Genomic DNA, 24,020 nt, shown 5'->3' with positions numbered 1-24,020 from the left:
TCTTTGTTATGTGATGCTCTCGTTAGTACTGTCTAGCACGTGCGTGTACTTTCCATTTCTTTGTTATGTGATGCTCTCGTTAGTACTGTCTAGCACGTGCGTGTACTTTCCATTTCTTTGTTATGTGATGCTCTCGTTAGTACTCTCTAGCACGTGCGTGTACTTTCCATTTCTTTGTTATGTGATGTTCTCGTTAGTACTCTCTAGCACGTACGCGTACTTTCCATTTCTTTGTTATGTGATGTTCTCGTTAGTACTCTCTAGCACGTACGTGTACTTTCCGTTTCTTTGTTATGTGATGTTCTCGTTAGTACTCTCTAGCACGTACGTGTACTTTCCATTTCTTTGTTATGTGATGCTCTCGTTAGTACTCTCTAGCACATACATGTACTTTCCATTTCTTTGTTTTTTGCCTTCAGTGTTGTTCTCGTTAAGTTTATCTGATAGCCTTTTTTACACTGTTTACTGTTTAATTGTGATAAAACATACACAACATAAAACTCACCATCTTCACAGTTTGTAACATACATTTCCGTGGTGCTGAAGACACTGAGTATTGTGCAACCGTCGCCAGCAGCCAGCACCAAAACCATCTCATCTTGCAAAACAGAAGCTTGATACCTGTGAAACAGTAACTTTACACCTCCTTGAAATGTTTTCTTAAATATGTCTTTTCTTTTTTTTTTCTTAAATCTTACTACAGAAAATTTCACACATCTGCAAAAGTGGAGAGAGTACTTTAGGGAAGCCCCATGTCCCCAACACTAGCTTCAGTAATGATCAGCTCACAGGTGACCTTGTTTTATCAACCCCTCTCCCAGCTCTCCCCACACCTAGCCCACCCCTCTTTATTTGGAAGCAAATCTGAGACATCATACTGTACCATCTGCAAATACTTCAACGTGTAACTCCAAAAGATGAGAATCCTTTAACATAACCACAAACAATTGTCACCCCTAAAACAACTAATGATGGTTTTAAAATAAGATCCATGCATTGCAATTGGTTCATATTAAGAGATTAAGTCTCTGAATCTAAAGGGCCTCTCTCCCTCCCTCTCTCCTCGTGGCTTTGCTGTTTTTCTTGCGGGAGTTTCTTCCCCTGGATTTTGCTAGTTGCATTCCTGTGATGGTATTTAACACACCCCCCGATGCTTCTTTGTGGATCTGATTCAGGCTCAACAGTAACAATTGTTCTTTTTATTTATCTTAATTTCTTTCTTTCTTTTTTTTTTTTTTTAAATGGAGCTTTGCTCTTGTTGCCCAGGCTCGAGTACAATGGCAAGATCTCGGCTCACCACAGCCTCTGCCTCCCGGGTTCAAGGGATTCTCCTGCCTCAGCTTCCCAAGTAGCTGGGATTTCAGGCATGCGCCACCATGCCTGGCTAATTTTACATTTTTAGTAGAGATGGGGTTTCCCCATGTTGGTCAGCCTGGTCTCGAACTCCTGACCTCAGGTGATCTGCCCGCCTCGGCCTCCCGGACTGCTGGGATTACAGGTGTCAGCCACTGTTTCCTGCCTGAACAATTATCTCCTGTCCTTCTTCATGACGTTGTAGACGAAGTCTGTAATGAGAAGATTCCCTTGACAGAGAACATTTAATTGGGACTTGTTCTGTCTCTTTATTTCTAAACTCCAATGCAAGACTTTGTTGATTTAAAAAGAGAAAACGTAACCCATTCACAGGTGCTGTGATTCCTGATGGGTTTGAAATTACTCCCAATGTCTTACTGTTTGCTTTTTGTTTACCTTCCTTGTTTGTTCTATTTTCCTTTACTTTTTTTTTTTTTTTTTTTAAGGATTCTTTTCTGTTTTCTCAGTTGCCCAGGCTGGAGTGCAGTGGTGCATTCATGGTTCACTGCAGCCTCAACCCATCAAGCCACCTCAGCCTCCCGAGTAGCTGGGACCATAATCACATACCACCACACCTGGCTAATTTTTTGAAAATCTTTTTGTAGAGATGGGAGTCTAGGTCTCCAAATGTTGCCTAGACTGGTCTTAGACTCCTGGGCTTGAGCGATCCTCCCACCTGGGCCTCCCAAAGTGCTGGGATTGCAGGTGTGAGCCACCGCACCCACAATAAAGATTTGTCATGTTTTCTTTCTTTTTCAGGTGTATGCATTCTATTTTTATTCCTAAGGAGACTGTTGAATTTTTATCATATGAACTTAGGTATTTTCTATGAAAATACCACTGCTGACCATCTGTCTTCCTCTGCAGGTGGGATGGAATGGACTGTGCCCCCTGACCCCTCCGGAGCTTTGCTTCCTAGTGTTACTATTCTTACCACTAGTTTTTAAATCAACCGGTTATGACGTCATCCTTTTTACTCATTTCTCTGCCCAACTTTGTATCATTTGCTCTTGTATTTCTCATGGATTTCTTCATGTCTATTCCTGCAGGGAACCTTTAAAACAGAGTTTAGGGGCTGGGTGCCGTGGCTCACACCTGTGATACCTGCACTTTGGGAGCAGAGGTGGGTGGATCACTTGAGGCCAGGAGTTCAAGACCAGCCTGGCCAACATGATGAAACCCCATCTCTCTACTAAGAATACAAAAATTAGCCAGGCATGGTGGTGCATGTGCCTGTAATCCCAATTACTCAGTAGGCTGAGGCAGGAGAATTGCTTGAACTTGGGAGTCGGAGGTTGCAGTGAGCTGAGATCACACCACTGCACTCCAGCCTGGGTGACAGAGCAAAACTCCGTCTCAAAAAAGAATTGAAAACATAAAAAAATAAATAAATCAAACAGAGTTTAGGGTAGTGATGTGTCTGAGTCCTCGCTCTGAAGATGTCTGATGCGATCAGTTCCTCCTCCTCCTCCTCCGCTGCTGCCCCCCTTCTCTCTCTGAGCCTGTGACAATTTCCCTTTCGCGTTCTGTGGTATCATCCTCATGTCCCTCATTACGGGACCTCATGGATCCGTCCCCGGGGCATTCAGTGGCCTTGCCGTGCGCGTCCCTGCCCGGATCTGCACCTTCCTCCTGGGACCTGAGCGTCTCCTCCTCCCTGTCCTTGTCCCTGTCCCCTCCCCACGCGTCCCTGCATGCAGGTGGATGTGGTTGTGTCCACGCACCCCGGTTTTCTTCCCTGTTCCCATCTCTTTAACCTCCTCGGCCGGTTCCTCCACTCCATTGTCTAGCTCCAGAATTTGCTCTCCGGGGCTTTTCATTCTGCTGTTTAGCAGAATGTGTGGCTGTTGCTTTTTCCATCATTAAACTTTTCACTTTCAGAGCCTCTGTGTTCTTCCTAATGGGGGCCCCCTCCTCTGCCTGGCGCTCCTGGAGGCCGCGCCTCTCTCCGAAATATGAATCTGATGGAGGCAGGTCCTTCTTGCCAGGACCTCATGGAAGGAATGGCACATCCCAGCTGCCTTGAGGTGTTGCTCTCTGGCTTCGGAGCACGTGTAGAGCAGAGGGGGCAGGGGTGAGGGCCACAGTGGTACAAACCACCACTTCCTCTAAGAAGGAGCTGAGAGAAACAGGAAGTGTCGGGACTTTAGGACTCGAGCCTCCGGCTGAGGCTTCCAGACGTGACCCAGGGTAGACTGGTAGCAAAGGCCCTACGCCCAGCCAGGAGCAGCACCGAGGGTGAGTGCACAGAGGCCCCGCTGTGTCCACGGTGGTTTTTGGAGGGGAACATTAGCCTGCCCCGGCCAGGAGTGACCCTGCTGGCCCTGCTCATCGCCCCGGCCCAGGGGTGTCTGGCAGGAAGGGGTCTCGGGACCATCTGCTCCAGGGTAGGGGAAGTGCGGCCGAGACGAGCAGAGCCATGGGGAGGGCTGGGAGCGCCTGTGGCTGAGGACAGGGCCGGCATGGGAGGACGAGGGGCTGCGAGGCCAGCAGGGCGGGGATGAGGCTGGGGCCACAAGCTCCCGGGGGGACTGGGGTTCCTGGTGCTCCGGGCTGGGCAGGAGGAGGGTTCTGGGGCCTCCTCTGAACCTGCTGCACCACCTGAGTTAGGGCCTCTTGTCTGCACGCCGCCCCCGCTGGCTGCAGTGATTCCATCTCCAGACCAACTCCAGTGTGTGTGGAGTGTGTGTGTGAGGTGTGGTATGCTTTGTGCTGTGCTGTGTGTGTGTGGCACAGTGTGCATGCGTGGGTGTGTGTGTGATGTGGTGTGGCGTCTGTGTGTATGTACATGTATGGTGCACTTGTGTATAGTGTAGCGTGGTGTGCATGTGTGTGTGTGCGTGTGTGTGTGCATGTATGGTGTGGGTGTGTACGTGTGTGATGTGGTGTGGTGTCTGTGTGTATGTACATGTATGGTGCACGTGTGTATAGTGTAGTGTGGTGTGCATGTGTGTGTGCATGTGTGTGTGCATGTATGGTGTGGGTGTGTACGTGTGTGATGTGGTGTGGTGTCTGTGTGTATGTACATGTATGGTGCACTTGTGTATAGTGTAGCGTGGTGTGCATGTGTGTGTGTGCGTGTGTGTGTGCATGTATGGTGTGGGTGTGTACGTGTGTGATGTGGTGTGGTGTCTGTGTATGTACATGTATGGTGCACGTGTGTATAGTGTAGCATGGTGTGCGTGTGTGTGTGCATGTGTGTGTGCATGTGTGTGTGCATGTATGGTGTGTGTGTGCGTGTGTGATGTGGTGTGGTGTCTGTGTATGTACATGTATGGTGCACGTGTGTATAGTGTAGCCTGGTGTGCATGTGTGTGTGCATGTGTGTGTGCATGTATGGTGTGGGTGTGTACGTGTGTGATGTGGTGTGGTATCTGTGTGTATGTACATGTATGGTGCACGTGTGTATAGTGTAGCATGGTGTGCATGTGTGTGTGTGATGTGGGGTGTGTGCCTGTATGGTGTGTGTACGTGTGTGATGTGGTGTGGTATCTGTGTGTATGTACATGTATGGTGCACGTGTGTATAGTGTAGTGTGGTGTGCATGTGTGTGTGCATGTGTGTGCATGTATGGTGTGGGTGTGTACGCGTATGATGTGATGTGGTGTCTGTGTATGTACATGTATGGTGCACGTGTGTATAGTGTAGCATGGTGTGCATGTGTGTGTGTGTGATGTGGGGTGTGTGCCTGTATGGTGTGTGTGTGCATGTGTGATGTGGTGTGGCGTCTGTGTGTATGTACATGTATGGTGCACGTGTGTATAGTGTAGCCTGGTGGCATGTGTGTGTGTGCATGTGTGTGTGCATGTATGATGTGAGTGTGTATGTGTGTGATGTGGTGTGGCATCTATGTGTATGTACATGTATGGTGCATGTGTGTATAGTGTAGCATGGTGTGCGTGTGTGTGTGTGATGTGGGGTGTGTGCATGTATGGTGTGCATGTGTGATGTGGTGTGGTGTCTGTATGTACATGTATGGTGCACATGTGTATAGTGTAGCATGGTGTGCATGTGTGTGTGCATATATGGTGTGGGTGTGTACATGTGTGATGTGGTGTGGCGTCTGTGTGTATGTACATGTATGGTGCATGTGTGTGTAGTATAGCGTGGTGTGAATGTATGTACGTGTGTGTGTGCATGTATGGTGTGGGTGTGTGCGTGTGTGATGTGGTGTGGCATCTGTATGTACATGTATGGTGCACATGTGTGTAGTTTAGCGTGTGCATGTGTGCATGTGTGTGTGAGTGTGATGTGGGGTGGTGTCTGTGTGTATACATGTATGGTGCATGTGTGTGTAGTGTAGCGTGGTGTGCGTGTGTGTGTGCATGTATGGTGTGTGTGTGATGTGGGGTGGCGTCTGTCTGTGGGTACATGTATGGTGCACGTGTGTGTTGTATAGCATGGTGTGCGTGTGTGTGTGTGCGTGTGTGTGTGTGTGATGTGGGGTGGCGTCTGTGTGTATACATGTATGGTGCACATGTGTGTTGTGTAGTGTGGTGTGGTGCGGCACGTGCTCCCTCCTTCTTGGGGACTCTCAAGCTGCCCTCCCTCCTCCGTGGGGACCACTGGGTGAGGTCTTGCTGCAGGGGAGTGGGTGCTGTTGTGCGATTCTGGTCCAGATGGCTCAGTTGGTGGACCTGGCCTCCCTGTGCCAGGCTCCTGAAGGCCGTTACCAAGGCCCTGGTGGGAGGGGAATTGAAGCCACGCCCCAGGGTCCTGGGCCCACCTGGCCCCCTCCCTGGACGCTGCACTCTTGGGGCCAGGACCCCACACAGACTCTGCCCCTGGCACCACCCCTTGTACCACACCTAATCCCCCCTCCTCTGGATCTGGGGGCTGGGATCCTGCCCTGCTGTCCCTGTCCGGGGCCCTCTCCTCTGCCATGCCTGGGTGGGGAGAAGGAGGGGCGGCATGGCTGCAATGGGGAAGGGACGGGGATGGCCTGAGAGCACAGCCTGGGGGTGAGCTGTGGGGACAAAAGGGGCACTTGCTGTCACCCACCTTCCCCGTGATGGTGGCACGACACCCACGGGTTTGGGGGCTGAGGCTGGATTCTGGAGGCGTCACAGAAACAAGAGCTGCTAGAAGGTCTGGGCCATCCACTGTAACCCTGGTGCTTCACCATGATCGGCTTCGCAACTGCGCCCCCAGCTCACTACAGAATTCCCGGGGCCCAGCGCTTCACCATGAGCGGCCTCCAGACTTCACATTTTAGGAAGGGACCCCCATCCCGCCCAGCTCACTGCAGAATCCCCGGGGTCCTTGTCGGCCGGGCATCCAGCTTGCCCTTTGGTATTCTGGAGATGAATGGGGAGCCCTTCTGCCAGGAAGAGGTCCCTGGCTGCGTCCCTGCAGGGCGATGGCTGAGCCCATTCCTTGACCCCAGGGCCAGTGCCCACAGCATGTTCCATCCTGAGCAGGGCCACAGGACAGATTCCCCACAGAGCCAGGACCTCTGTGGCTGCCTGACCCCGGGGGACTGTGGCCCTTGGTGAAGCAGGTGACCGGCGGGCTGTAGGGTTCAATGGGGTTTGGTGTCAGCTCCACGGCGTCACTCTCGCTCAGCATGTGAGTTTCCACTCCCAGCAGCAAATGAACAGATGAGCCACTGTGAATGCCTTAGAGTCCTGGGAGAGGGGACTCTCAGCCAGCTGAGGGCCTGTGGAAGTTCTGCACAGGTGCCACTGCCGTCCAGGAGATGGGAGGGGGCCTGTCTGCACCCTGCCTGGAAGAGGCATGGGGGGAGCAGGCTGTCTGGTCCCTGGGGCTTAGTTTCTCCATCTGTGGGAGGGGGGTGGTCTGCCCAATTATGCACACTCCGGTGGTCTCTACAGTCAACCGTGTAATTGAACTCACCTCCCCAAGGCTCCCGCCAGGCCCAGCTCTGTCCACTCTGGCCCACGTACCAGGACCGGGGGTCATTTGCCTCTGTGGATAGGGCAGCGTGGCGCCCATGGTGGTTCCATGGAACGGGTCCTGTGTGAGCCCCCCTGGCTGCACTCCTGTCCTGTTAGAGAACGGTGGTCCCACCTGAGGCCACGTCACCGGAGGCTGGCTCCTGTTCCCAGAGGAGAATACCAACGGCCAGGGTCAGTAACACAGGTGTTCACCCAGCGGGACAGGCCAGGCCACTGGGAAGCCCCAGCTCAGGGTACTCTGCAGTGGGCACAGGGCAATTACGGTGACGTGGGGACACCCACCCGGCAAGCCGGGCCCAATGCCAGGCAAGATCCCTCCCGGTCTTCTCAGCACAAACTGGCACTAACATGGGCATTGATGAGGTCATCACCCTCCTGGACTCCGGGCCTGTGTGTGTGAAGCCCAGGCCCTGAGCAGAGGCCCCGCCCACCCCATGCTGCCATTCTCTCCAGCCATCCAGGGACCCAGGAATTCGCCCCAGGGGAACAGCTCCTGCCCAGCTGATTTGTAAACAGCCTAGCAGGAGCCATGTGTTGGTGTTGGGAGTGGTGGAGGTTTTTGTGTGTGATGGAAACTCGGGGTAGGTGCTGGGGGGAAGAGGTTCTGAGAGTCTCAGCAGAGGTCAGAGTCCAGGAGCTGTGGAGCGCAGCTCGGAGCCCCCGTGCCATGTCCAGAGGAGAGGCTGGCAAGCCCCTGACCCATGGATGGGTGACTGGGTGAGCGAGAATGGTGACGAGCCCATGCCAGCAGGGTTCTCCCGCATCCTCTCTGCTCCTACTTGTTTCTGTTTGATTTGACCTGTTTTTGTCCCTGGGATCTTCCTGGAACCTCTGTGATCCGAGAGCAGCGCCCCAGCCCCCACCTGAATGATGCTTCTGTCCAGTTCTTTATCACGTTCGTAGGAAGCAGAAGGAAGTCCCTCCCGATGCTCCGGCTTTTGGCTTAAAAGGTGGATGCCCATTTTATAATCATCCCTCGAGGTGGGGGTCGGACTCCCACCTCCTCTTCCTTCCAACCTTGTCCCTGCTGTCATCGTCCACCACTTCCCACTCACCTCTGAGCCACTGTGATTTGAGTGTGTCTTCTCTGAGACAGCGCAAGGCGGGTTTTATTCCCTGGCCCCGGCGCAGGCAGGAGCGAGCTCTGATGCAGAGTTCTAGCAGGCCTGTGGGGCCTCTGGTTTCTCGAGCAGTCTCGTCTTAGGGTTTCACTGGGTTGCAAAAAGGAAGCCTGAACCCACTCAATTCCTCTCCCAGAAAGGCTCTGCCCTCTCTCTGCTGTCTGGCTTAAAGTTTCCTTTATTTCCTTTTTTTTTTTTTTTTTTTTGAGACAGGGTCTCATGCTGTCACCCATGCTGGAGTGCAGTAGCGCCATCAAGGTTCACTGCAGCCTCCCCATCCTGGGCTCAAGTGATCCTCCTGCCTCAGCCTCCTGAGTAGCTGGGACTAGACATGTCTGGTTAATTTGTTTTCTTTTTTTATTTTTTGTAGAGATAGGGGTCTCTCAAACTCCTGGCCTCAGGTGATCCTCCTGCCTTGGCCTCCCAAAGCGCTGGGATTACAGGCGTCGGCCACCACGCTGCCTTTTCGTTTTACACGTTTGCTCCTGTTCTCCTGTCTTTCAGCATCGGATTCGACTTCTGCGAACGGGCGTGTGTGGCTTGGCCCGGATCTGCTGCAGTTTGCTTCTGATGGCTCTTTCATGTCTCAGAACCTGAATGTTGAGAGCTTTGCCCGCCGTGAAGTAGGGTTCTTGTTAGCTGTGTTCATTTGGTGCCCGGGAGGAAAGGGCGCCCGGCCCCCGAGGGGTTCTCTGGGGAAGGATGACCCAGTCCCCCGGTCCTCCCCCCTCCACCCCCCTCCCTGTGCGGGGGACTTGGTGACAAGTCCCACTTCCTGCAGCTGGGCCGAGGTTGCACCAGCGCTTCCCTCGTGGGCAGGGTTGAGGTCAAGGGTGACTGTTGCAAGGTTCTGCGAGGCCCGTGAGACCGTAGATTCCTCAGTAGCCTCAGCTATGGGTTTTGCACCTTAGGTCTTGGTAAGGGGACCCGCCCGAAGGGACCCGCCCACCCTTAGACTGGGAAAGTCCAGGAGCTGGAGGACAAGGAGGGCACCCACTTCTGCTGGTAGGGCAGCAGGGAGGGCCTCGGGGTGATCAAGCTCCAGGCTGGACCTCCAGGGCCAGCTCAGGGGTGGGGGGGGAGGGAGGAGAGGGGAGGGGAGGGGGGCTGTGCTTTCCTCTCGCCTTGCCCTGCAGCTCTGCGGGCTTAGCCTCAGGGCACCGGTGGTGACAGTGGCCAGGCACCTGCCTGTTTGCCCAAATGCTGCTCTACATCTGTGTCTTACCCACTCCCGTCCCCCAGGGAGCTGGCACAGGCCCTTCAACCACCTCCAGGCACACTGAGGAAACCGAGGCAGAGAGGCCCGACGGGGTCTTGGTCGCTCAGGTCTCAGGTGAGGCCTGGACCTCTGCTGGCCATCCTGGCTGCTGGGCGGAGGGGGCCACCCTGCCCTGTTCTCCTACAGAAGGGAGGCTGGGCTGCCAGGCTCAGGGCACTGCCTCACCTCCTGGAGCCGACCTTCCTCCCCTGCTGTTTTTCTGGGCTCAGCTGCTGGCATCGAGGGATGGGGCAGGGCCTGGCTTCTCTGGTGCCCCAGCTCCAAGGCCCCGGGGCTGTTTGTGGAGCAGCAACGCTGGGGAGAGGGGGCTTCCTGCCTGCCCACTTCCTGTGGTCAAGGTCAGGGCACTGCGGTCTGTGGGCTGCTCCTGCTGGAATCAAGGTGCACTCCCCTCTCCCTGGGGGCAAGTGGGGTGCCCGGGGTAACTGGGTGCCAAGTCCATATCCTGCTTGGGAATTTGGACTGTGGGGGGTCTCAGTTTCTCCATTCTAGGGTATGGAGGAGTGTTTGTGTGCTGCTGGTCATGACTGTGTCAGGGGATGGGTCAGTCTGCAGCCCCCAGGGAGAGCGTGGAGCTGGGGTGCAGGTCCTCACCAGCCTGGCTAGGGCAGCTGGGGCTGGGGGAAAGGCCTGCATCCCCTCCCCACTTGGCGCAGCTGCAGCCTGGGGGTGTCCTGAGGCTGGCCGGACCTGCACCGTGGGGTGGCTCGAGCATGCAGGCCCTGTGACATGCACAGAGACTTCGGTCAGCTGAAGGGCTGGGGGCACTTGTGGCACCGAGGTCCGTCCAGCCACAGGACTTCGAGGGGCCCAGATGGAGAGCTGGAACTGGCTACAGGCGGCCTTGGCCCGAGCCACAACCCCCAGGGATGGGAGATACGGGGCTTTTGGACACAGGGTGGGCTGAGTGTGAACCAAAGCCACCTCCTCCAGGAAGTGACAGCAGGGTGCAGGTTCTGCTTTTGACCCCAGAACGGGAAGGATCAAGGGTTCCCTTTTGACATTTTGAGGTTCTGATTATAATCTTGCTGGGAAACAGGGAATGAGATCACCTCCAAAAAGACAGGACCTTGGGCTGGTCGGGCCTCTAAGCTGTGGGATCCTCAGATGGGACCTTTAGCGGGTGTTCCGTCCACCTCAGAGCCCCCGGCACAGATGCAGGGGTTTTGGGGGATGGAGGGCAAGCCAGGGCCTGCGGCTGAGGGCACCCAGGGCCCGCGGGCCACATGCAGCACCAGTGCTGTCTTCAAAGCGGGCAGGCCCTGGGTTGGGGCTCTGCTGGCTTGGGTCTGCCCACTGAACCTTGGGTGACCCTGCCAACAGCACCCCAGGGCAGTAGGTGGGGCAGAAACGCCCAACAGCCTGCTACAGTTAGGCGCTGTAAGAGGAACTGGCGTTTGCTGGGGGAAGGGTGATGATCTTTGCTTCTGATAAGAGCCCAAGGGTAACAGAAATATCTTCCTGCCACCACGGCAGGAAGACTCCTGGGGACCCCTTCTCAGCAACTCTCCACCCGCTTGGTGTCAGATAAAAGGGTCCCAGCCAGCTACAAGCCGGGGTGGAACGGCCCTGCTGGCACCCCTAGAGCTGCCTGCTAGGAGGTGCTGCCAACCTTCAGCACCAGCTGAGGCCTGCCTCTCATTCTGCCTCTGGGCCGGGGGGCCTGAGAGTAACCACAGAGCCGCCCGGGCCATGGACGGCTGAGCTAAGGACAGGGTGTGTATCTGGAAACAAAGGCCAGGATCCCAGCAGCTGGTGGCTTGGGCAAGTCAGGCGACTTTTTTTCCCACCTGGCAGGGCCTGCAGGGCTCCTGGGCAGGCCTTGCACACAGCCTGGCACCTTTGGGCATCAAGATAGCTTTCTCTTTCTGGCCCTGTTTCTGCCACGGAGATACGAGGCCAAGCCCAGCTCTGCTCCAAGCACAGTCTCTGCTCACGGAGGACTTGGGGCGCACAGGGGCAGAGTGCCCACACCGGGTTTGTGGGTGTTGGTGTGTATTTGCATGTGTGCATGGTATGCGCGTGTGGTGTGTGTGCCTGTGTGTACGAGCCTGTGTGTATTTGTGTGTGGTATGTAATGTCTCGTGGGGAGTATGGTGTGAGTAAGGGGTGGGTACGTCTCTGTGTGTACACGTGTGGTGTGTGCATGCACGTGGGGTGTGTATATGTGGTCGTACGTCTGTATGTGTGTATGTACACATGCATGTGGGGGGGTGCGTGCGTATGCGCACGCATGCCTGTGTTGTGTGTCTCTGCAGGGGCGCGCTGCTGCTGTCCTGGGTGTCTGGCTGCTGAGCAGGTGTGCGGCCCACACTGCGGGACCTGGCCTCCTTCCCTCCCACCCCAGCTGCTGGCAGCTGGGCCCAGGGCAGTTGTACCGGCCTGACTGACTAACCCACCCCCTGCAGCGGGGACAGGGCCCAGCTCCTTGTCCCAGGCCAGCTGAGGGGGGCTTCATGGGTGGTCAGCCCCAGGGGCTGGGCCTGAGGCCATCACCAAGACCCCTTCCTTCCACAGGACATGCTGGGCCTGCGCCCCCGACTGCTCGCCCTGGTAGGGCTGCTCTTCCTGGGGTGTGGTGAGTTCTGTGTTTCACGTATGACATTCTGGTCAGGGAGGACGGGGCCTGCCCTCATGTCCCGTGGACAGAAGTTCCCGGGAGGATGGGGCAGGACCATGCCACTGGGAGCAGGGCTGGGACTCAGACCTCGTCTCCCCGTCTGTCAGGAGGCTGTGGCTCTGCTGCTCCCCGGGGGCCCCTCTCTGCACCTGGGGTGGTGGCTGATGTGGGGTCTCCTCCTGGAGGCTGCCTCCCCCTTTCTGGCCCTCCTCTGACCCTCCTCCTCTACTCCCCCTTGGCTGTGGCCTCGGGTGGCCCAGGGCACCCACTCACCAGCCAGTCTTGTCCCTCAGTCCTCTCTCAGGAGTGCACCAAGTTCAAGGTCAGCACCTGCCGGGACTGCATCGAGTCAGGGCCTGGCTGTGCCTGGTGCCAGAAGCTGGTAAGCGCCTCCTGGACCCTCCCCACCTGCCCAGCCCCTAGGTGGGGTCCCTGTCCTGCCCCTGAAGCCTGTGGCAGCCAGAGGACCAAAACGTCCATTTCCTCATGGGGGTCCCCAGACCTTGACCTCACGCTCCTTCCAGGGAGGGTCCCCAGACCCTGGCTTCATGCTCCCCTCAAGGGGCCCCTGAGGTTCTGATGTGTGGTCTATATGGAAATACAGTTTGCTTTTTCTCAGCCATTTCATAGCAGGTGGGAGACATGCAGCCATTTGTCCCTTCGTAATTCAAGGGAAGGAGGTCTTTCTTAAGAGCAAGGTTTTCACCAACAAAACCATGTAAATGTATTTTGATACATGTATATCTATGCTTGATAAATACATGTGTCAAAATCAGGACATTCAGCATTGCTATCTCGTTATGATCAAACCTACACGCTGGCCGCATGTTTTCTTGGTTGTTCAGTGATGTCCTCGTGAGCAGTTTTTCCTGGTGGATCCCATAACCCAGGCTCACCCTGCACTCAGCTGTCTAACGCTCCGAATCTCCCAGCCCGGGCTCACCCTGCGCTCAGCTTTCTAACGCTCCGAATCTCCCAGCCCGGGCTCACCCTGCGCTCAGCTGTCTAATGCTCCGAATCTCCTAGCCCGGGCTCACCCTGCACTCAGCTGTCTAATGCTCCGGATCTCCTAGCCCGGGCTCACCCTGCACTCAGCTGTCTAACGCTCCGAATCTCCCAGCCCGGGCTCACCCTGCACTCAGCTCTCTAACGCTCCGAATCTCATAGCCCGGGCTCACCCTGCACTCAGCTGTCTAATGCTCCGAATCTCCCAGCCCGGGCTCACCCTGCACTCAGCTCTCTAACGCTCCGAATCTCCTAGCCCGGGCTCACCCTGCACTCAGCTGTCTAATGCTCCGAATCTCCTAGCCCGGGCTCACCCTGCACTCAGCTGTCTAATGCTCCGAATCTCCTAGCCCGGGCTCACCCTGCACTCAGCTGTCTAATGCTCCGAATCTCCCAGCCCGGGCTCACCCTGCACTCAGCTCTCTAACGCTCCGAATCTCCTAGCCCGGGCTCACCCTGCACTCAGCTGTCTAATGCTCCGAATCTCCTAGCCCGGGCTCACCCTGCACTCAGCTGTCTAATGCTCCGAATCTCCTAGCCCGGGCTCACCCTGCACTCAGCTGTCTAATGCTCCGAATCTCCTAGCCCGGGCTCACCCTGCACTCAGCTGTCTAATGCTCCGGATCTCCTAGCCCGGGCTCACCCTGCACTCAGCTGTCTAACGCTCTGAATCTCCCAGCCCGGGCTCACCCTGCACTCAGCTCTCTAACGCTCCGAATCTCATAGCCCGGGCTCACCCTGCGCTCAGCTCTCTAATGCTCTGAATCTCCCAGCCCGGGCTCACCCTGTGCTCAGCTGTCTAACGCTCCGAATCTCCCAGCCCGGGCTCACCCTGCACTCAGCTCTCTAACGCTCCGAATCTCATAGCCCGGGCTCACCCTGCGCTCAGCTGTCTAACGCTCCGAATCTCCTAGCCCGGGCTCACCCTGTGCTCAGCTGTCTAACGCTCCGAATCTCCCAGCCCGGGCTCACCCTGCACTCAGCTCTCTAACGCTCTGAATCTCATAGCCCGGGCTCACCCTGCGCTCAGCTGTCTAACGCTCCGGATCTCCTAGCCCGGGCTCACGCTGCACTCAGCTCTCTAACGCTCCGAATCTCCTAGCCCGGGCTCACCCTGCGCTCAGCTCTCTAATGCTCCGAATCTCCCAGCCCGGGCTCACCCTGCGCTCAGCTCTCTAACGCTCCGAATCTCATAGCCCGGGCTCACGCTGCGCTCAGCTGTCTAACGCTCCGAATCTCCCAGCCCGGGCTCACCCTGCACTCAGCTGTCTAACGCTCCGGATCTCCTAGCCCGGGCTCACCCTGCGCTCAGCTGTCTAATGCTCCGAATCTCCTAGCCCGGGCTCACCCTGCACTCAGCTGTCTAACGCTCCGAATCTCCTAGCCCGGGCTCACCCTGCGCTCAGCTGTCTAACGCTCCGAATCTCCTAGCCCGGGCTCACCCTGCACTCAGCTGTCTAACGCTCCGAATCTCCTAGCCCGGGCTCACCCTGCACTCAGCTGTCTAACGCTCCGAATCTCCTAGCCCGGGCTCACCCTGCACTCAGCTGTCTAATGCTCCGAATCTCCCAGCCCGGGCTCACCCTGCACTCAGCTGTCTAATGCTCCGAATCTCCTAGCCCGGGCTCACCCTGCACTCAGCTGTCTAATGCTCCGGATCTCCCAGCCCGGGCTCACCCTGCACTCAGCTCTCTAACGCTCCGAATCTCATAGCCCGGGCTCACCCTGCGCTCAGCTCTCTAATGCTCTGGATCTCCCAGCCCGGGCTCACCCTGCGCTCAGCTCTCTAATGCTCCGAATCTCCCAGCCCGGGCTCACCCTGCACTCAGCTCTCTAACGCTCCGAATCTCCCAGCCCGGGCTCACCCTGCACTCAGCTCTCTAACGCTCCAGATCTCCCAGCCCGGGCTCACCCTGCACTCAGCTGTCTAACGCTCCGGATCTCCTAGCCTGGGCTCACCCTGCACTCAGCTGTCTAACGCTCCGAATCTCCCAGCCCGGGCTCACCCTGCACTCAGCTGTCTAACGCTCCGGATCTCCTAGCCCGGGCTCACGCTGCGCTCAGCTGTCTAACACTCTGGATCTCCCAGCCCGGGCTCACCCTGCACTCAGCTCTCTAACGCTCCGGATCTCCTAGCCCGGGCTCACCCTGCGCTCAGCTCTCTAACGCTCCGAATCTCCTAGCCCGGGCTCACCCTGCGCTCAGCTCTCTAACGCTCCGAATCTCATAGCCCGGGCTCACCCTGCGCTCAGCCAGCTCCTCAGGCTCCTGAATCTGGACCAGTCCTCAGCTTTCTTCGTGTTTCCCGTCCTTGGGCGTTTCTGAGGAATTCGGGAGGGCAGCTTTGTAGAATGACCCTCGATCTTCAGGGGTCTTGTCTGGAGTTTTCTTTGCCTGGAGTCAGGTGTGCGTTGGCAGGAGCGCCCCTCAGTGACGGTGCCCTAGGTACCCATGGGAGGCACCGCTGTCGCTCCGTCCCTGTCCTGGTGAGGTCAGTGTGGACGGCTCTGCTGAGACGGCACCTGCCCGGCCTCCCCGCCCTGCTGCACAGTCGCCCCGCAGCCGCTGTGGGCTGGTGACGGTCTGCCTCCCATCAAGGCACACTACAGGCTCAGCATCCACGGAGGTCCCTGCTCGAAGCCGCTGTCGCTGCGATGGCTGCAAATCTGTGCCGTGCTGGTCCCTGCCTGCCTCTCATGGCTGCCAACCTAGGAAGGGTCTCCCTTCTCTGCAGCCCCGCTCTCTCATCAGCGTGACCCACAGCTTCATTTGTCCAGTAGCGCATGGTCTGTGACTGTCCTTTCTTCCCCGAGATGCTCAAATCCACTGGGCTTGGCTCCGTGTCCCATCCACGCGCCCCTCTGCAATTTTCTGAGCACTTTTTTGCTTTCTGTTGCAACATGACACCACAGGCCCATCTTCACGTCCCTTGCCCAGGCCTGGAATCAGACGTTCTTCTGAGGGCTCTGGTTCCTTTCCCTGAGAGTCCACACCCCAGCACTGTTAGCAGCTTCCTCGATTCTCAATTTTGCGGCTTCGGGGCCTCCAGCCCACGCCACCGTGGCGAGCAGTCCACGGAGAAGAAGCCGGTGGCTCCTGTCTGTCCTCAGGACTGAGGAGTGTGGCCAGGCCCCGGGTGTAGACCACCTTGGTCAGGTTTCCCACTCATCTGCAATAAATACCCTCGTTTGTTTCTGTGTGGATTACACTTAGCCTTTGTTTTCCTTCCATTCCTGCTGATGTACTTTTATTTCTGAAAGACTTTAAAACTTTTCTGGTTCCAAAAGTCAGAGCCATACAAAGAGGCAGCCTGGGGACTGTCGCCCTCCTCTGCCGCCCGCCCCCGCTGCCCGTGGGACTCACCAGCTTTGGGGGCCGGGCTTGTCCTTCCTGAGCTTCCCTCTGCGAAGTCAAGTGCACAGGCACTCGGGCCTCCCGGCCCCGCACTGCCACGCTCCTTTGGGACGGAGCAACTCCCCTGGACAAAGGTCTGCAGATGCAGGGCTTGCCGCCCCCGCGCCAGCTTCTAGAGGCCTCCGAGGCCTCTCCTCTTGGGTCAGCCTTGGGCTGAAGAGTGGGTCCTGAGTCCCTTCTGCCCCTAGAGGCAGAGGAGGAGGGGATACCCCCACCACAGGGTTCTGCCATGGCTGCCAGCCTTCGGGGAGGGGCCGTCTGGGAGGCCGGAGGAGCTCACTGTCTGTCCACAGGGACTTCTGTCCCAAATTCCAAGAGCAGAGGAGGAGGGGACAGGGTGGGTCCTCAGTCCCTGAGGGCCAGCCAGCCTCCTGCAGGCCCCGCAGTGTGGCCTCCTCCTGACCCCTGACTCACCCTCCCCAGAACTTCACCGGGCCAGGGGATCCTGACTCCATTCGCTGTGACACCCGAGCGCAGCTGCTCATGAGGGGCTGTGCGGCCGATGACATTATGGACCCCAGGAGCCTCGCCGAAACCCTGGAAGACCGTGATGGGGGCCGGAAGCAGCTGTCCCCACAGAAAGTGACGCTTTACCTGCGACCAGGTAGGTCCAGCCTCTGTGGGGGTGCCGGGCACCCTCTGTGCTGGTCATCGGCTCTGAGAGCCTGACCTTCCTCTGGGGTGTCAGGGCTGCCCAGAAGGGGTGTGTGTATGGGTCAGACGGCTGGGTGGGCCAGTGAGGCCCCAGAGCTGCTGGGAAGCTGGGCTCCTCAGCGCCCTTCCCCTGCGTCCCCAGGCGGAGCTGCCCCAGCCCTCACCGTGGGCGCCCAGCGTCTGCACTCTCCTGCAGCCCCACGTTCTACATATCTTTTTTTTTTTTAAAGAGAGAACAAACCCCTTGGAAAACACTATTCTGTTACACACTCGGAAGGCCAGGGTACTCTCAGAAGAGTAAAGGCTCTGATCAGTTTTGCAGCCAAGAGACCAAAGTAACTGTTTAACCCCGTGTTGCTCACACGGATTGACCAGAGCACTTCGTTTCAGAACATGCTCCCCGTCAGTGCTTCGAGAAACGCCCTCCCTCCCAGGGGCTCACGCCTGTAATCCCAGCACTTTGAGAGGCCGAGGCGGGTGGGGAGTCCGAGACCAGCCTGGCCGACACGGAGAAACCCCATCTCTACTAAAAATATGAAGAAACAAAAAAAAAGAGCAGGGCGTGCTGATCGCACTTGTAATCTCAGCTACTTGGGGGCTGAGGCAGGAGAATCGCTTGAACCTGGGAGGGGGAGGTTGCAGCGAGCCAAGATTGCACCACTGCACTTTAGCCTGGGCGACAGGGCGAGGCTCTGTCTCAAAATAAAAAAACAAAAAATAAAAAAAGGAAAGAAAAGAAAAGCCCTCCTTGCTCCAGGAAGGTGGGTGTGATGGCGCGGCCACTGACCTGTGTCCTCCCAGGCCACAGTAAGGCCAGGGAGGGGACGTGGAGTCATCTCCCAGGGAGCGGGTGCAGATGGGGCTGGGGTGACTTTAGGGGAACCAGCTGGTGTCTGGGGCTCAGAGCTCTGCCCTCAGGGGAAGCCCAGGTCAGTGCGCACTGGGTTAGCCTTGGGGCAGAGAGGCCCAGGGTGCAGGCAGCCAGGTGAGAGCCAGAAACATCTGGGAGGGAGGCGGCTGGGAGGCAGTGGGGGATGTGGTGAGCCAGCAGGGAGGTCCTGCATGAGCTGCGTGCAGGGGCCAGGTGTCCCTGGGAGCAGCAGGAGACAAAACCCTGCCCTGGTGGTGAGGCATGGCCTGCCCCTTGCTGCCCCGTGAGCAGGCACAAGCCCCTTCACCCTGGGACGCCCACCTCTGACCTCAAACTTGAGGGCCTGGCCCGTGGTCCCTGGAGGCAGCTCCGATGTGTTTTCCCCACGTCCCACTGCACAGTGGGAAACTGAGGTTGGCAGAGGCGTTGCCTGTGGCCAGAGTTTATGCAGCTCCGTGGTGCTGGAGGTGTCAGGGAGGATGTTCCTGGAGGGCGGGGCTGCACCTAAACGGGGGCATCCTTGTGCCCTGGGAAGGGTGGGGGGAGTGGCTGAGTGACCACCAGTGGCCTGGCACGCATCTCCACTGTGCAGGGGGCAAATCCTGCACAGGGGAGGCCAGGAGGGTTTGGGGCTGAAACGGGGCGTCAGGCCCTGCACGAGGCATGAGGTGTCGCTCATCGTGTTCTGTCCCCGCCGCAGGCCAGGCAGCAGCATTCAATGTGACCTTCCGGCGGGCCAAGGGCTACCCCATTGACCTGTACTACCTCATGGACCTCTCCTACTCCATGCTCGACGACCTCATGAACGTCAAGAAGCTGGGCGGTGACCTGCTCCAGGCGCTCAATGAGATCACGGAGTCTGGCCGCATCGGTGAGGCCCAGGCCTTTCCCAGACCCGGCAACTGCTGCCTGCAGCCACGCACCTCCTGCACGCACGTCCCCAGATGCAGGTCCCCCCTGGGGCGCCCACAGGGCTGCATTGGCCTGCCTCCCTGCCAGGGGCCACGCCCAGGCCCCGGGGGTCCCCTTCCACCTTCTACTTCCTTTATTTATTTCTTGGTATGTTTAAAAGACAAAAGTCTCACAGTGCTAATTAGTAAACATTAAAGACCACAGCGCATACAGATGGCACAGCAACGGCAGCCCTGGAGAAAGCGCACAGCAAGCTCTGCTGGGCCAGGGACTCCATGCTCCACCAGCACTGTCTGTCACAGAGCAAGTCCCCAGCACACGCACGTGTCAGTGACGGGGCTTGTCTTCCCCACCGGGCATGGCTCCTCACGTCAGCACTCTGCCGCCTTCCCTACATGCAGGGATGCACACACACACACTCACACACGCGAATGCAGTGCACACAAATGCACACTCACACACGAATGTATGCTTGCACACGAATGCATGCTCACAAACGGGAATGTATGCTCACACGCACAAATGCACACTCACACACTCGCATGTGCACACACACATGCACACACAGTCATACACATGTGCAAGACCACATGTGCACACAGGCGTGCTCACATGCACACACTCATGATCACCCATGTATGAAATCACTCACTTGTACAAATCTTACACACAGCCACATACGTACCTGGTCACCTACGTGAACCGTGTCCACACCTGAACATGCTCACAAGCATGCGGGAATACACACACACAATTGTGCTACACATGTACACACTCACGTTCACACATGCAGATGGCTTCACACACACAGATACTCATATGCACATGTTCACATGCCCACACGTACACCTGGCACACGCGTGCATGCAGAAACACACATGCACACACTTGCACTCACACATGTACACACGTTCACAAATGCAGATGGCTGCACCCACACAGATGCTCATATGCATGTGTTCACATGCCCACATGTACACCTGGTCACATGCGTGCATGCAGGAACACACACACTTGCACTCACACATGTACATGATGGCACACTCCCAGGTTCACATGAACACGTCCGCATGCTTGCACAGCACACACGGTCACACACATGCCCACATGTGCCATCTTGCTTTCTCCCTTTCCCTGCTAGGGGAGAGGAAGCAGGCTCGCCCTCCTGCCCCTTTGAGGCTGCCACTCCCACCGGAGCCCTGCCTGCCCCTCCCACGGGGTCACTGCCACCTCCCCAGCCCCTCCGTGTGCCCTGCAGGCTTCGGGTCCTTTGTGGACAAGACCGTGCTGCCGTTCGTGAACACGCACCCCGAGAAGCTTCGGAACCCCTGCCCCACCAAGGAGAAAGAGTGCCAGGCCCCGTTTGCCTTCAGGCACGTGCTGAAGCTGACCAACAACTCCAACCAGTTTCAGACAGAGGTCGGGAAGCAGCTGATTTCAGGAAACCTGGACGCACCTGAGGGCGGACTGGATGCCATGATGCAGGTCGCCGCCTGCCCGGTGAGGCCGCTGCCCCTGCTGGGGTCTCCGGGATCCCCCAGAGTGGGAGGCTCAGTCAGGTGCTACGGGGGGCTGCCCTGGCTGGCAGGTCTTCTAAGGGACTCCAGCCTGGGCCTGGGGAGAGCAGCCCCTCACCCTGCTGAGGCCCATGCAGGAAAGGGCCGGAGGGAGGGAGGGTGGTGGTGGCGGCCGGGACTGGGAATCATGGGCGGATTTCACTGTTTGCTGTGAATTGAATTTGTGACCCTGGGCAAATCTGAAGCCTAAACCTTTTGTGAGTGGCCAAGGGTGGTCCAGGGCCGCTAGACGGCTGGTCCTGTGGCTCCCGGGGGTGGAACCGCCGTCCTCCCTCCAGGCCAGGAGGGTGCTGGCTGCCCAGTGCATGTCCCTGTCCACGTTCCCGCCCGCCCAGTCCGTGACTGTGAGCCTGATGGAGCCCCCATAGTCCCCGTGCCATGTTGAGGCCACGCCCCGTCCTCACCTCACAACCCAGCTTGGCTCTCCCTGCAGACACGCTGCTCACGGGTGTGAGGTCCCGGCCTAGGACACCCATGGCCCACACACGCGCCTGCCGGGGGCTGTCCGAGGTGACCCGAGACCTGCCGGGCCCCTGGGCTCATCTTCCTCTGCGTTGCGCTGGTTCCGCGTGGGGTCCACGCGTCTGCGACGGTTCCCCGCACCGGGGATGGTTTCCTGAGGGCTCGTTCCCGGCTCAGAAGTGCGGGGGCCACAGCCGTGTCTCTCTCCTTCCCTTTCCACGCGTGCCTCCACTCCCTGTGCCTCACACGCACGCACGGGGCATTTGGGGGCCGTTGCCTCCTCTGGGCGTAGCATCTGGGGGAGCACGGCTGGGGCCCTGAGACCGGCGCCAGCCTCGGGGCCGCCCCTTGGGATCTGCGTCGTCGCCTCTGCTCCAGGGGGCCCAGCCCAGGAGACCCAGGCAGGTGACCCCGCCCCCGCGCCTTCTGCTCAGGAGGAAATCGGCTGGCGCAACGTCACGCGGCTGCTGGTGTTCGCCACCGACGACGGCTTCCACTTTGCCGGCGACGGGAAGCTTGGTGCCATCCTGACCCCCAACGACGGCCGCTGTCACCTGGAGGACAACGTGTACAAGAGCAGCAACGAGTTCGTAAGTCCCCGCCCCGGCCACCCGGCGCCACCTGGCAGGACGCCGTTGACGGACGGGACAAGGGCGCGGTCCCCACCTCACAGAGCCTCCTTCCAACCCAAGCAGCAGATTCCTGAGGAAACTTCTGGAAGCCCCAAGTGGCAGTGTGGGGTCTCCCGGGACTGGCGTCGGGCCAGGGAGGGTGGGGTTGGTGAGGCAGCTGGGCCGAGTCCCGGCCTTGACCTCACGGGACACCCAGGCCCTGCTGCTCTCGGCTCCACTGCCCGGTACAGGGATGTGAAGGTGCAGTAACTGCCCCCAGGCTACAGCCGCACGCTGCTGTCCCCGCCTCTGGCCGGGGTCCCATCACTGAGCATCCGCCTCCTCTGTGCGTTCCCTGCTGCCCCAAGTCCTCCTCCTTCGGTGCGGCCCCTCCCTACCCCCAGGTCCTGAGCTGCGTGAGGGGCTGTGGTGACCAGGAGGGAAACTCGGGGAGGGACAGAGGCGAGAAGGCCGAGAGTGCGAGGGGTTAAGACAAGCCCTGCTCTTCAGAGGCGCCTCAATGGCATGGAGGGGCCAGGACCTCTGGCTGGGATGTGCAGCCGTGGGCCGAGAGGCCACCACGGGTCACAGGGACTTGTCCTCGATGGCCGTGGTGCGATGCTCTTGCGGCCTGACACCAAAGGCTCTGGGCGCTGCCAAGGACTTTAGAGACGCACGACTCAGGTCCTCTGCCGGGAGCCACAGACAGGGCAGGGGCAGCCCTCAGGTCCTGGGACTTGAGCAGGGAGAGCCGCACCCGGCGCTCATGGGCTCTGCCGAAACCCAGCATCCCTCAGCGTGAAAGCAGGTCCACCGTGTGGGGAAGGCTGGGATTCTGCCCCTGTGGGCAGCCCAGGGATCTCCTCAGTCCCACGGTGAGGTGCCTCAAATGCCGCTGGCACCCGCGCTCTGAAAGCCTGAGTCTATGCAGGCATTGCCAGAGGCCGTGGCAGCTGTCTGCGCCACACCCTGTGCGGCAGCCTCTGCCTCTCCAGCCTTCCCCAGAGAGGGTCCGGGGCCCAGGCAGGGCCAAGGCTGAGCAGGGCAGGCAGGAGCGGGCATCTGGAAGGCTTGTCCCGACCCGGGGTCAGCTGAGCAGGGCCTCCTCTCCCCAGGACTACCCATCGGTGGGCCAGCTGGCACACAAGCTGGCCGAAAGCAACATCCAGCCCATCTTCGCGGTGACCAAGAGGATGGTGAAGACCTACGAGGTGAGTGCTGTTGGGTCCCAAGCTTCTGTCGGGCGGGGGCATGTGTCAGCCACAGGCCGGACCCAGCGGCACCGCAGCACTGCACATGCTGGGCACGTGAGCAGCCAGCCTGCCAGGGACACGGATTCCTGTGGGTGAGGGGCTGGAGGCCTCCTGTCAGGGCAGGACATCTGCGTGGCGACAGGAGGAGGAATTCCTCCAGGTCCCTGAAACTCAGCTGTGTTAACAGCATGTCTTGGCGTTGGTGATATTTCTGTTTGTTCCGGATACAGCACAGTTCTTCATTGTTTGGAAATATCCTTATTTTATGCTCACATACATTTGAACATCAACACTCTCCATGAAGATAAAATTATACAAAAATGTTCACAAGCTTGGAGTGTGGAGTCGGATGAATTTCACGAAGGAAGCCCAGCCGATAACCAGCCTCTGCTCCCCACGGCGCTTCCCGAGGGAGGCCACCACTTGTGCACACGGCGAACGTGTCCTTCTGCCGTGCGTCGATGGCGACAAGCCTTCAATAAATGCTCAAGTGGCAGGAGCCAGACCAAACAAATGGAGGCCTGGGCCTCGGCGCTGGCTTTGAAACAGCCCCGCCCGACCTACCCGGAGCAGGACGCAGCCCCCGCTCAGCACAGCCCAATCTGTCCCACCCAGAGAAGGACGAAGCCTCCTGTCTGTGCAGCCCCGCCCACCCCACCTGGAGAAGGGCGGCACGCCCCACATGACTGTGACCTGTGCTTCCGGCGTGGGAAGCGCAGTTAGAACCAGGCCTGACTTCCCCAGCCCCCTGGGACAGGGAGCTCATAGCCACTGCATTCTGTGGACAGCAGGGTGTCTGGGAGCAAAGCAGAGTCCGACTCCCATGATCGGGGGGTCTCACCGGTCAGCCTGCAGAGCAGAGGGTCTCCCTGTCCGTGTATCTCTGGAGAGAGGGGCAATTGGATCCAATAGCATCACAGAGTGTGGAACAGAGGAAGGACCGAACAGGGAGAAGACGTTCTGGTGGTCA

The 24,020-nt window shown here is 58.1% G+C and overlaps 1 protein-coding gene across 6 annotated transcripts in view; it reads left to right on the top strand.

Annotated features, from left to right (window-relative positions):
- ITGB2 (integrin subunit beta 2) overlaps positions 1–24,020 on the top strand; it is a 45,651-nt gene that overhangs the window by 8,360 nt on the left and 13,271 nt on the right. Inside the window, exons 1-8 of one of the 6 annotated variants that reach the window (XM_064380227.1) lie at positions 3,464–3,591; positions 12,189–12,249; positions 12,585–12,673; positions 17,134–17,314; positions 18,936–19,106; positions 20,406–20,647; positions 21,621–21,776; positions 22,913–23,008. In XM_064380227.1, the coding sequence (XP_064236297.1) occupies positions 12,192–12,249; positions 12,585–12,673; positions 17,134–17,314; positions 18,936–19,106; positions 20,406–20,647; positions 21,621–21,776; positions 22,913–23,008 (993 nt within the window). In that variant the 5' untranslated portion in view covers positions 3,464–3,591; positions 12,189–12,191. Of the gene's footprint in view, positions 1–3,463; positions 3,592–9,375; positions 9,398–9,634; positions 9,726–11,126; positions 11,388–11,949; positions 11,971–12,188; positions 12,250–12,584; positions 12,674–17,133; positions 17,315–18,935; positions 19,107–20,405; positions 20,648–21,620; positions 21,777–22,912; positions 23,009–24,020 lie in introns of those variants that run through there. The other 5 variants (XM_064380229.1, XM_064380226.1, XM_064380230.1 and 2 more) reach the window with 5 other exon arrangements.

The sequence above is a fragment of the Aotus nancymaae genome, unplaced genomic scaffold, assembly GCF_030222135.1.
Source record: "Aotus nancymaae isolate 86718 unplaced genomic scaffold, 86718_ANA_hifiasm-v0.15.2.pri h1tg000022l_1, whole genome shotgun sequence".
Lineage (NCBI taxonomy): Eukaryota > Metazoa > Chordata > Mammalia > Primates > Aotidae > Aotus > Aotus nancymaae.
Note: the sequence above shows the minus strand (reverse complement) of the source record. Positions and strands in the feature narration are given on the sequence as shown.